This window comes from Ictidomys tridecemlineatus, chromosome 6 (assembly GCF_052094955.1).
Source record: "Ictidomys tridecemlineatus isolate mIctTri1 chromosome 6, mIctTri1.hap1, whole genome shotgun sequence".
In the NCBI taxonomy this organism is placed as follows: domain Eukaryota; kingdom Metazoa; phylum Chordata; class Mammalia; order Rodentia; family Sciuridae; genus Ictidomys; species Ictidomys tridecemlineatus.
Genome location: NC_135482.1, coordinates 14,441,264 through 14,453,780, shown reverse-complemented (window position 1 = coordinate 14,453,780; position 12,517 = coordinate 14,441,264). Strand labels below are relative to the sequence as shown.

General features: G+C 39.2%; 1 protein-coding gene across 3 annotated transcripts in view; it reads left to right on the top strand.

Annotated features, from left to right (window-relative positions):
- The window catches only part of Tcp11l2 (t-complex 11 like 2), a 39,051-nt gene extending 32,283 nt beyond the window's left edge, over nucleotides 1–6,768 (top strand). For all 3 annotated transcript variants that reach the window (XM_005322331.5, XM_078052897.1, XM_078052898.1), the window contains one exon: nucleotides 4,395–6,768. In XM_005322331.5, the coding sequence (XP_005322388.1) occupies nucleotides 4,395–4,639 (245 nt within the window). In that variant the 3' untranslated portion in view covers nucleotides 4,640–6,768. The remainder of the gene's footprint in view (nucleotides 1–4,394) is intronic.
- The last annotated feature ends 5,749 nt before the right edge of the window (nucleotides 6,769–12,517 follow it).

The window sequence follows — 12,517 nt, the reverse complement described above, 5'->3', positions numbered from 1 at the left end:
CTGCATCTTGTATAGTGGGGTGAGTGGGGGTGTTTCAGGGCCTACTGTCTTTATCCAGCCAATAGATGTTATGAAGAAAGTGATACAATGCTGCTAGTAACATTAAAATAATATACCAATACACAATTCAAACCAGATAGCAATATGTTCATAGAAAGTAGATGTTGATTCTGCTGTGAGCCACCCTAAGGGAACTGAGGCATCCTTCTTGGTCAGGAGGGACAAAATGCAAAAAGACTGGGAATCTGGGAAGTGTGTCAGGTGACCTCTTTTTGTACTTGTTGGCCAGGACAATGTCTTAGTGTCAAGCCATGTTGGTGAGTTGAGGAAGTGCAGATTGTTAGGCCTTTTTCTGCTACCTGTGACAAAGAATCTAAACTTTGAAACTACTTGAAGCAAAGAGAACATTTTTTTTTCTCACATAACTGAAAAGACCAGCAGTTCAGTTTAATCAGAGTTCACTAGCTTCCCAGCTTCACCTCCCCACTCTGCCGCCTTCTACCTATAGCTCTTCTCATGACAGCAAGATGGCTTCCTCTTCAGCCTACTCTGTCTACGGTTAAGTCAAGCAAAAACAAGGAGTCTGCTTCTCTGTTAGCTCAAACAATGACCCCAGCACTGAATTTTGTTGACTCCAGTTGGCCTAACTCTAGGTTGTGGGGGAGAAACTTAAACTTGAGTCATGTGCTCAGTTTCTGAATCTAGGAACAGTCTGCTTTACCTGTAATATCTGATGAGAAAAGGGAAGAAATAGTTTCCTAAATAAAATTAGGGCACTATGACCTTGAGAAGGGGAAGAGGCTCGTGTGAGGTAAAAAGCAGGTGCCTGCTGCAGAAGTTGAAGAAGAAACACTAGGAGGAGGAGGAGTGTAGAATTAAAATATACTGACATTCTAGTATTAACTTGCAAGTTTTCTAGTTACAACAACACTGAGTACCCTATGAAGACAGACATATTTTATTTTTGAGGTTCTCAAGTGGTTTTTCTCATCTTCACTCTGGGGACATGGAATGCTGGGGATCAGTCTGTACAAAACTACTTGGGTGGCTCAAGGCTTCATTCAACCCTGCTCCCAGGAAAGAGCAGCACTACAACATTTGGGGTGTCAGGAGAAGCTGCTGCTTAGAGGGGTCAGTTTATAATAGTGACACAGACACCTGTGACAGTTCTCACCTGTGTACCTGCCTCTGCTGATTTGCATCTGACCTCACAGTATGTAGTCTCCAGCTGAATAGTGTAAATCCTGGAGATTGTGTTCCTAGGAGGAGAGGAGTAGAATGGGGACTTAAACACTGTCTAGTCTCTGCCACATGCTGCTAGATCCCCACTAGCAGCAAATGAGAACAGAGTAGATGTTTCTTCCTGGCTGTATCCCTGTAAAATGCTGAGTCCGTAGATGACATTTGATTAAGTACTTGTAGAATGGGTGAACGTTTGGGAGACCTAGAGAGGTTAAGTAACTCTCCTCTAGGGTCCCATAGTTAGCTAGGGCAGAGTTGTGATTCTAACTTAGCCTGTCTGACTCCAGAGCTCATATTCCTAACTGCTCTGACTGGCACCTCAGTCAGAGCTAGAGCCCTGCTGCAGTTGGCCGAGTGGCTAGAGTGTCACTATGGGCCCTGTGTTTTTGCATTGATGAGAAAAGTCCTGGCAGTGTCAGAAGGGAGAGGGAAAGGTGGCACGAGATGCCTTTTAAAATCCAGGAAAGCAACTTTGGTCTACTGAGCTCTCCCCAGTCAACTTTCCTTTCCTTTTGCAAATTGAAAGCATTTTTTAACCTCACTCAGAATATTGTTGGCCTAGCAACTTGAGTGACTCACTGGAGTATCTCTCCTTTGGCTTCGAAGCCAAGGACACGCCTTTGGCAGGGATTCTAACTGCTCCTAACTGGACAAATGCTCCTGTCACTTTAATCTTCTCCTTAAAACTGAGGAAACAGAATCACTTTTGGTGTAATAGCAATTTTGAAAGGACTTCATTTTTTAAACCTTCATGCAAGAAAATGTTTAGACAATATCTGTGATGAAACCTATGAGAGTCAAGCAACCAGTCTAAAGGGAAACTTAGTACACAGTTAATTCTGCGTTTCCTGAATGCATTTGGGCTAGAGTAAATTAAGCACTTAGAGAGATCCTTGGCATATAAGGAAGGTTCAACTTCATTAACCACGGGTTTCCTCCCTGTTCAGAGTGTCCATAGTCTATCTCCTGTGTGCTTAGTTGATGTGCTATTCATTTTCCAAAGGGATTGTACTTCCCACTTTGTTCTTAACCTTTTGAAATGATCATTAGAAAGGGAATTTTCTTTCAAACCAATTTATTTTCAAATGTGAACAAAAGCCAGGTAAAATTATTTATGGATTATAAAATTATTTATGGACTATCTGTTGTGTAGATTATTTGCATGCCTGTAGCCTTCTGCACTTTTTAAAAAGTAATTTTCAATTGTCCAAGTGATACGTGAATAATCTATTTTTCTTGAAACGTCACAGATAAGACTTAAGTTATTTGCGACTGCCTTTGCCAGTCCCTTTCATCCCTGGCTCTGTTGTTTTCAGTTTGGTATTTATCTTCATCAACCTTTTTCATTCCATTCCCACTGAAGTTCATTGAGCATTTTTGATGTATCTGCTTCATGCCAGACCAGGAATATAAAGATAAAAGAGACATAGCCCTCACCCTCAGTGGCGCCAGGTCTAAAGCAGGAAAGAGAAACATGCTTACCTGGCAGTGTTATGGCATGATAGTGATAGTAAACATAGGGAAAGCCACCGCAAGGAGGTAACTTTGGAGGGATGGAGGGATGTTCTGACTCTGAGTGGAGATGAGATGAGATAAAAGGGCATTTTGTTAAGAGAACAATTCTAATACTTGGATGTTGGAAAGTTTGAGGTGTAGGTTGGATCTGACTGGAACATGTGATTTAGGGGAGAAGTATTGAAGATAAAGAGCTTCATTAATGTCACAGTTGTCCATATTTGATGCAGTGTATTTTTAGTAAACAGAGAGAGTCCTTGCAGTCACATGAGCTGTAGCAGGCCTAGTTTGCTTTGTACTAGTTGTCCAGTATGGCTGCAGCCTGATGAATGTATGCATTTGCATGCTTTCATGCAGTTGTTTCAGACTGGAAACAACTGGAGCATTACATCAATCGGAAGGTGGCAAACTGCACTGCTCATTGGGGTGGCTCTTCTTCAGTGCTTCAGTCACCTTGTGCAAGATGACTGTATGATTTATTGTCCAAACAAGGACAACTTTTGAGAGTGCTGTTTTTAATTATACTGCAACAACAGGTGTAAACTTGGACTGTCTTGGGAAAACCTAGGTGTGTGGTCACCCTTGCCATGTGGTAAATTGGACCCTTAAATGTGATAGAGCTCTATATTTTTCATGAAGAAACAAAAATTTGGATATCATTGTGAAACTCCCTGTTTTTAAGTTACTTCTATTTTTTAAAAATAAACCAAACCAAACAAACAAAGAACAAAACCAAAAATCATAGAGAGGGCCATGCTGGCAGAACCAGTTAACAAGCTAAGCCTCAGTTTATGTAACTGCATAAATTGTGGCCATTAAGGATTGTTTTTTTGTAAAAGATTCCCCACAAGTGCTCAATGTTTTTTTTTTTTTAATTTAGTCAACTATTGCTGAATAACAAGTTACCCTCAAACTCCATAGCTTAAAAAATAAAATAAAAGCATTATTACTATCCAGAAGTCTATGGGGGCAGTTGGGTAGTTCTTCTGGTCTTGTTGGAGCATTCATGCATCTGTGTTCAGCTGTGTCTCAGGTTGGTAGTCCTGCTGGTCATTGCTGGACTCTCTCAGGTGTTCGGGAGTTGATGGCTCCAGGCTGATCTAGGATAGTCTCAGATGGAACAACTAGTTTTCTCTCTACTTGATCTCATCCTCTGAAAGCTCAGCCTTGTCACATGGCAATGATAGGTGGAGAGAGTGGGCATAAATGGTCCCTCTTGAGGCCTAGGCAAAGCAAGTCATAGGCCAGTCTAGGTTCGAGGGATGGGGAAACATATTCTATCCCTTGATTGGAGGAATTTTAATACCATCTGGCTGCAAAAATGGGTAAAGAATTGGGAGCATTATTGCAATCAACTTACTACAGTTACTTGTTTTTAAAATTATGTTATTTAGCACATGCCTGTTATCCCCTATTTGGGAGGCTGAGGCTGGAGGATCTCAAGTTGGAGGCTAGCCTGGGCAACTTAATGATATGCTGTCTCAAAATAAATAAAGGGCTGGGTATGTAGTTTAGTAATAGAGTACTTGCCTAGCATTTTCCAGGCCCTGGGTTCAGTCCTCCATTCCCCTTCCCCCCAAATTGTGTTCTTAAATAATGGGACAGATGAAGATATCTTTTTTTTTTTTTCCCTTCAGATAAACGAATCCAACTATACATGAAAAGCCTACTTTGTCTTCCAAGCTCTCAAAAATGCATGCCTCCTGTGCCAGGAGGCCTTACTATCATTCAGCAAGAGCTAGAAGCATTAGGCTGTCAATATGCAAACATCGTGAATCTCAACAAACAAGTGTATGGACCATTTTATGCAAATATACTTCGGAAGCTGCTCTTTATTGAGGAAGCTGTGGGGAAGGTGAATGCTTCATCTCCAACCAACTGAAGACAACTGACATTGGAGACAGAGATGGGAAATCCAGCACTTTGGTACCCAGTCCATAACCATCAATGGCATTATAGATATGGCACATTCTTAGTACTGTCTGTGGTGCAGTGTTAGCCCAAGCATATGTAATCTGGTAATGTCAGCGTTACAGAAGACACACATATCACATAAACCTTACTTTTGCATCACCTTCAAGTTTAAAACAGACATTTGTAATGAACAAAAAGCAATTTGTAATTAATTATGTTACCTATATAATACTTGTTTTCCTAAGCGTTTTTATATGACTTATTCATTCAGCTGATAAGGAGTTGTTTTTCTCATTTGTCACTATCAAATCTAATGATTTTTAATTTTGGTACAACTTTTTAAAGGGTTTGAAAGTTGTGAGAATATTCAAGGCAACTGATGTTCTGAATAAATGAAGTGAAGTAACGCATAATTGTATATGAAGTGTATAATTTCATTTTTATTAATGTATAATAGAAACTTAATGGTAAGTCCTCACATTCACCAAATGTACCAAACCATATTTTGTGATACCAATTGTCAGTATTTATTTAGAAGTTAAATTTATTAAATGCATTTTAATGCTATGTATAAACTTTTAGATAAAATCATTCTTATTTAGTGAAAATAGAAACAAATCCTTTCCTTAAAAAAATTTATTTTAGAGGTTGATGTCTTCTTAAAAATTAACCTGCTCTCTGAGAGAAACAGTTTTAGCACAAATCTCTTAGTGAATTTCCTTAAATTTCTCAGGCCATAGACAGGTTTATATAAGATTTTAATATTTTTATGTAAATCAGGGATGATTTGAATTGGTTTCCTTATAAAAAGAAGGAAAATTAATAATAATAAAATGAGATCCCATTCTCCATGAAGTTCAGAAACAGGTGAACTTTGAATTTCTTCACCATTATAATTTAACTGGCAAATGCCTTTTGTGCTGAATAAATCCTTACCTTCTTATAACCATGGTGCTCTTTTAAGTAGCATTATTATTTGCCATTTTGGAGCACTAATCAGAACTTATACAGATGGGCTCTGGTTGTCGCTGGGATTTTAGAAAAGTTGGCTTATGCTGGAATTACATACTCCCTTTAGTGTGTTAAAGTAAGTACTCAGTCTATAAAGTGCTTTAATTGCTAAAATACATTTTGGATTTTTTGTTTGTTTGTTTTCCAGGGACCCATAAAATTAGTAATTTGGTGAGAAGAGGAAGTAAAATGAATATTCCTCTCTCCCAACCTCCTTTTACTTGCCACATTCTCCACCATTATGGTGTTATTTTCATTATTTTATGAAGTTCTAGGAAATGATTGTGTGAATAAATTATCTCCAATCTTTGAATTTTGAAGAATCTGCCAAAATTTTATGAAATTCTGAATATCATTTTTTCCCCACAATGCCCCATACACAAGTCAGACATTCTGTGTGTTAAAGCAGCTGTGCACAAGTGGACTTTACTGAAGAGCACATCATGGACTTGCCCATTTTGTTCTCCCTCACTCCCCTCTACCATGTTTCCCTGTGCTTAGAAACCATAAGGTGCTGGAGACTTCGGTTTTCATTTTCTCTGAAGCTGAAGTAGTTTTCAACTAGGCTTATTTTGGGGCATGGGTGGCTGGGTAGGTCTATCAGTAGAAATGTAATGCATACATAGTGTGATGTTTTGTTGTTGTCGCTTTCTGAGGTGAACTGAATGCTTAACAGTAGTGTATATTTTTATTGTCAGATTGGAATCCAGCTGATAACTCATTTATATACTTGATTATACTGCAGTTGTCTGCAGGAAAACAATGTGCAAACATTTTAAAAAATGTATATAAAATGAAGGGCATTCTGATTTTTTTCTTTTTTTTTTAACATGGCAAAGTAAATCTCAGTGTCTCAAGTCTGGATTTAGGCAACTACCTTTACTAGTATTTTAAAATCATATCCCTTAGCATATTGTTTACTTAGTTTTACTTAAATGTTTACTTCTACTTTTGAGATTTTTCTGACATCATCTTGTTTTGTAGTGTAAATTTTATTAAACACCAATACACACATTTTCATTCTTGCTAAAACGTATACTGTGTGTACTCACTAAATTTGAAAACATTAAAAATTATTTCAAAATAGCCAGTGTCTCTCTTTTCTAACTACTTTTGGGTAGCCTGGGGGTGGGATATTAATTATAGTTGTTCTATCGAGATTCTCATGCTCACTGCCAGAGCCATGCAAATATCAAGTCATGTTCATTCATTCAGTCAGCCAGCCAGCACCATTCGGCTAACAGATTCCTGTTGAGCCTCTGCTATGTGCCAAGAAGTATCCCAGCTTTCATACAGAGATGCATAGACAAATGCTGTCCTGAAGAAGTTTCTAATCTAGTAAAAATACAATAACATTTATAGAATAAACATTATTAGCGCTAATGATCATCAAACTATGTTTTGTGGAGAAGATAATTCTTGTGCTAAAACATGTAGGCTACATAGAAATTTGCCAAGAAGTCAAGAAAGGAAAAAGCACAACAGACCAAGTGCACAGTGGGTACAGCACTTGGAAAAATGGGGAGCCCAGGGACTAGCATAAGTTGTCATACACATATGCACTCATACAGGAACACATGTGAACAATAGAAATAGACTCTGGGTGACTGAAGCAGTGGAGGAGTTTTTTGGGGTGTGTGGAATACCTCATAGAATCCATTTAATCAGAGGAATCAGGCTAGGAAATGGGTAGGAACCAAAGTAATCCTAATTGCAGGAATCTAGCTACGCTGGTTTCTGCTGTGGCTTCTGAGATTGATTTCTGAAATGTGCTTGTTGTTTTGCCTCATTTACATAAAACTTAAAGTTCCAGATGATGACATTTATTTGAGTGAGTCTAGATCAAGCACCCAGGCTCTAATAGATAGTTGACTCTTATATTCCTGGGATCCCACTAAAGTCAACCTATTTGGGATTTTCCTGCTGAGGAGCAGAAAAAGAAACCCACCAAAACCACCAGTCATGAAGTTCTTAAGAAATTTGTATGGGGCTGGGGCTGTGGCTCAAGCAGTAGCGCGCTCGCCTGGCATGCGTGCGGCCCGAAAAAATTCTCTCTCTCTCTCTCTCTCTCTCTCTCTCTCTCTCTCTCTCTCTCTCTCGTCTCTCCTCTCTCACTCTCTCTTTAAAAAAAAAAGAAAAAAAAAGAAATTTGTATGAGCAGACCACACAATACAGCAGTATTTCTGAAAGTGATTTTTTAAAAGAATAATTCCTAAGGAAGGATGTAGAAGTGGGGCTGGGGATGTGGCTCAAGCGGTAGCGCGCTTGCCTGGCATGCGTGCGGCCCGGGTTCGATCCTCAGCACCACATACCAACAAAGATGTTGTGTCCGCCAAGAACTAAAAAATAAATATTAAAAATTCTCTCTCTTTCTCTCACTCTCTCTCCTCTCTCACTTTCTCTTTAAAAAAAAAAAAAGGAAGGATGTAGAAGTGAACCTTTATTAGAATGTGTGGATGAACTGCTCTAAAGTCTCTGTGGCCTCCAAATAAGCGATCATAGTTCAAAGGAACCAGAAAAGCCCTCAGCGTGCTACAAAGTATGGACCCAGATATTCTCTGAAATAAATAAATGAAAACCTTTCCACTCAGTGAGGGAGTCCTGGTGTCTCCTTGAGTCTTCTTGAATCAGTGACAGCCTTCTGCAAGTAGTGAAAATGGCCCCTGTCCCAGAATCCCCCCCCCAACTCTCCTCTTTCAAAATATCTCCATACAATCCAATAAAATAAATGAGAACTAAAAAAAAAAAACAAAAACAAAAAAAGAAATGGAGGTACACCTACTCCATTCAGCCATCCAGAGACCCAACTTTCATCCATTTTGAGACTCTACTGTAGTCTTCAGATCTTCAGAATTCTCTCCATTCACTGAATAGATGGAGAAAGAAAAGGATTTTCCATTTCTACTCATGTCCCACTGGCAGTATTCAATCATATGGCCTTATTTGACTGCAAGGGAGGCTGCACATGTGCCCAGGAGAAAGATATTGGCTTGCATATTGGTAAGCATTAGTTAGTCTCTGCCTCAGTTCTTTCTAGCTTCCTTGAATGAGCCCCAGTAAACTTTCTTTTTAGGGAAATAAGTTGAAAACTGGTGCCTTCTCTGACCTTTGGTGGTAATTCCCTAGAACACTTTGTGGAGGGAACTTTGAAGCCAGGTTCAGGATAATTAATGGGGTTCTATGGTTGATTAGCCAAGGATGCTATGGGCATGTGGAGGGACACCTTTTGTGCAAGCTTTTTTTTTTTTAAACTTCTCACTTGTATCTTTCTCAGAATCAAAGTTCAGCCTTCTAGGGGTGTTAAGTTCCAAAGCTGTCCACTCATTGCTCGGTAAAAAGTAGCATGGGACTGGGGGTCATGAGATCTGAGTTTGAGTTACTTCTACAACTTAATAGGTATGCGAACCCAAGTCAGTCTTTTAATCTCCCTGAATCTGAGTTTTCTATCCTACACGTCTACCAGACAACCTGTTTACCTCACAGAAGTATTCTGAGGATCAAATGAGATGTATTTGAAATTGTCTGCAAACTCTAAAGTATAATGTATTCAGAATACATTATAGTAACTATAATTTATGAGTCCTAAATCTCTTTCAAGCTTCAAAGGGTTTTAGTACTTTGAGATGCAATGATTAAGTACTTAGCTACATAAGAACAAAAATTATCATATCTCATCAGAGTCACGGTTCATTAAGCCCAATATTGTCATTGGCAGAGAAACTCAAGGGTAGGTGGAGGGCTGTGGTTGTTGTCCTTGATGCCAACTTCAAAGGACAGTGACAAAACACAATGTGTTTTAATTTCACTAGTAACCAATTATGACTTTATCCTTCATGATTCCATCTAAAATTTCAAAAATTTCTTTGTATTATAGCTTGTTTCCTGTCATTCACTATTTTTGGAATGACTTTTTCTTGTAAATTCTAAGCTTACTTCGTTCATCTCTTTCAGATTTCAAAGGAAAGAAACAGAGTTTTTATAAGGCTTTATGAAGAATAAAAGAAACCAGGTAATCCTGTCTCAGCAGTTGCAATTTCAGGTGTGCTGGAAAAGCTGAATATAATATATCTTTTAGAATGTAATAATAATAGCCACTGAGCACTTACCATATGTCATGGACTTCCTAAATACTCTATATATAAATTATATAACTACCAACTTGCTTTCAGGCAGAGTGACATTTTCATATATGCAAAATGAGACTCAGAGGCTAAGGAACTTGCCCAAGGTCACAGATCTGCTAAGTGAACCTAAGGAAGGAGTCTAACTCTTGAATGAGTGCTCTTATCTACCTGTTATAGTGGCTCCTCCGAGCATCCAACAAGAAGCATTTCTCAGTGTTAAGATGCTACCAAATGCTGACTTGGCATTTACTTCTCAACTTCTGTTTCTGTCCTTCCTTTCTGTGTATCTTAATTGAAAATGTCCCAACAGAGAATCTGATTGAGTTTGTTTGCCACTAGTTACTATGAACATGTCCCTGCGTTGGGTAAGGTTCTCATGATAAATGTCCTTGGCCCTCTCAGATCTAGCTTATGGGGCTGTCTGTGGGGGATACATGGCCCTACTGGTTTTCACAGGATGATAAGGACACATCATGTAAAGCAAAACTTTTCAGAAGACTGTGGGAATGGCAGGCAGCTGAAGATTTTTGAACTTACAAGTCTTGCTCAAAATGCAAAATATTCTCTGCTTACAGTACTTAGAAACTTTGGTCCACATTCTCTCTTACCTTGCTGTTTGTGAAATGACAGAATGCAGGGACCCTTTCTATCCTTGCCTTTTCAGTGTTGAATCCTTTCTCTGATGCTGCTTCTGGTCTTCTCCAGTTCTATATATTTAAATTTATCCAGGTGTAGAAATCAAGACTGAACACAATCTAGTCTGAACCAAGGTTTAAGAAGAGAAGGTATATATTTTTTCTCTATTATCTTCATGTTGAGGCTACTCAGTAAAGGTCGGGCGAGCGTCGGAGGAAGAGACCACCAAGAGACTGTCTCATGCAACAGCAAGGGGTTTATTGGGGGACCAGCATGCTGGGGCTCAGAGCTCACTTGAATAGAGCAGAGAGAGCCCTGAGAACAGCTTAAGCAGAGCTTATATACTTTTCTTGGAGAGGGCAGGGAGGGAAGTTCATTGATGGGTCAGGGCCAGTGGGCGGTTTGCCTGCAACCGAGTGAGGGAGTGCATTCTGCAGTTTGGCAGTTGGGGACAGCACCTTCTGGGAACAAGATTAGCAAACAGTTCTCAAGATTTCAACAGTGTTTTGTTAAGCATACAGAAAAACGGAGTGACAAGTACCTATCTTATTAACCTTTCAGAGAAGGTATATATTTTTTCTCTATTATCTTCATGTTGAGGCTTCTCAGAACAAGGTCCAATTTCTTTAACATGGATTAAAGCCAATTAAAGCCTGGCTCTCCTGGATCTTTCTAGCAGCATCTATAGACATGTCCCTTGACATGCCCTACATGAGAACCATTCTCAGTTACCTGGATGTGGTAGAATGTACTTTAAAGCCCTCATGCTGTTGTTGACTGTTGAAATGCCATTGATCCGTCTCCCCATGCTTTCATTGTAGTATTAACTACAGTGGTCAGATAATTATGGACTTAAATTCCAAATGTACTTGGGCAAATATTGCTTAACCACTATGAATCTTAGTCTTTCACTTGTCAAGTGGGGATAACCATATTTATGCCCCAGGGATTGACCATTTGACTAGAGAACATGTTTATAAAGGGTAGATTCCAATGCTTGGCAAGGAGTCACACTTGGTAACTGGAAGCTTTCCCTTATATTCCAGAGCCAGCGGGGACACTTCTGCCTTCTCCTTTTCCTTGCTCTTCCATCACCAGTGCCTCCCCCCATTCTCCTACCTCTGTCCCATGCATTGGTTTACTTCTCATATGGCTACCATAACATTTTATATGTAAGTGATGGCAGCGTGTGCCAAGATGTTAACCATTTTTTCCCTCTAGGATATCTTGGTCCTCTATTCAAAACATCAGTGACAGCAGAAAACAAATCACAAGACTGTTCTTAGTTTTTTGTTTTAAAAATCCAGCCTTTTAGGGAATCAGAGAGAAGGCATGAATTTGACCTGGGGTGCAGGTGTAACGCAGGATGGATTGCAAGTGATTAAGGTAGCTATGGTGTAATGGCCAACACTCCAGTCACTGTCAGCCAACTGTCACCAAGGAGGACTTTAGGACTACTACCAATCTCCTACTTTTCAATAGAAAACTTTAAAAATCAGGACAAAAAAAGTGAATATCAAATTTGTTATCACTCATTGAATTTTTGCTTTCAAATAATTTATTCAATACAAATTTATTCAGGAACAAACAATTGGGTAGAACCCAGGAATATAGAGACAAGAAGGTTCCTGGTGAAGCTCTCTGGAGAACCAGACACATAATCAGAGGATTGTGGTATTGAGTGATAGCAGCGGCAAGCTACAAATTATAAAGCTGAACTTGTCTTAACATGCTCTCCAGGCAATTCTGATACTGCAGAAGTTGGAGACCCACTCTGATGGTGGAAAGAAAAAAGGACTTTGGAGCAGGGAGCCAATGCAACTCAGCCACCCTTGAGATACTATCTTATATAAATCACAATCATAGTCCCTTCCCTGCTAGACTCTAAATAGGGTGCTTTCTGGTAATTCACAAGAATCATATACAAATGTATCTTGTCTCTAAGAAAATTGAAGAACTTTGAGGGCAAGGCTGATTCTTCATTTATTTTTCTTCACTTATTTTCAGATGTCCATCAACACAGTACTTTCACAAGCATTGAAATTTAAGTAGCTAATTCAGAAATAAGTCTAACT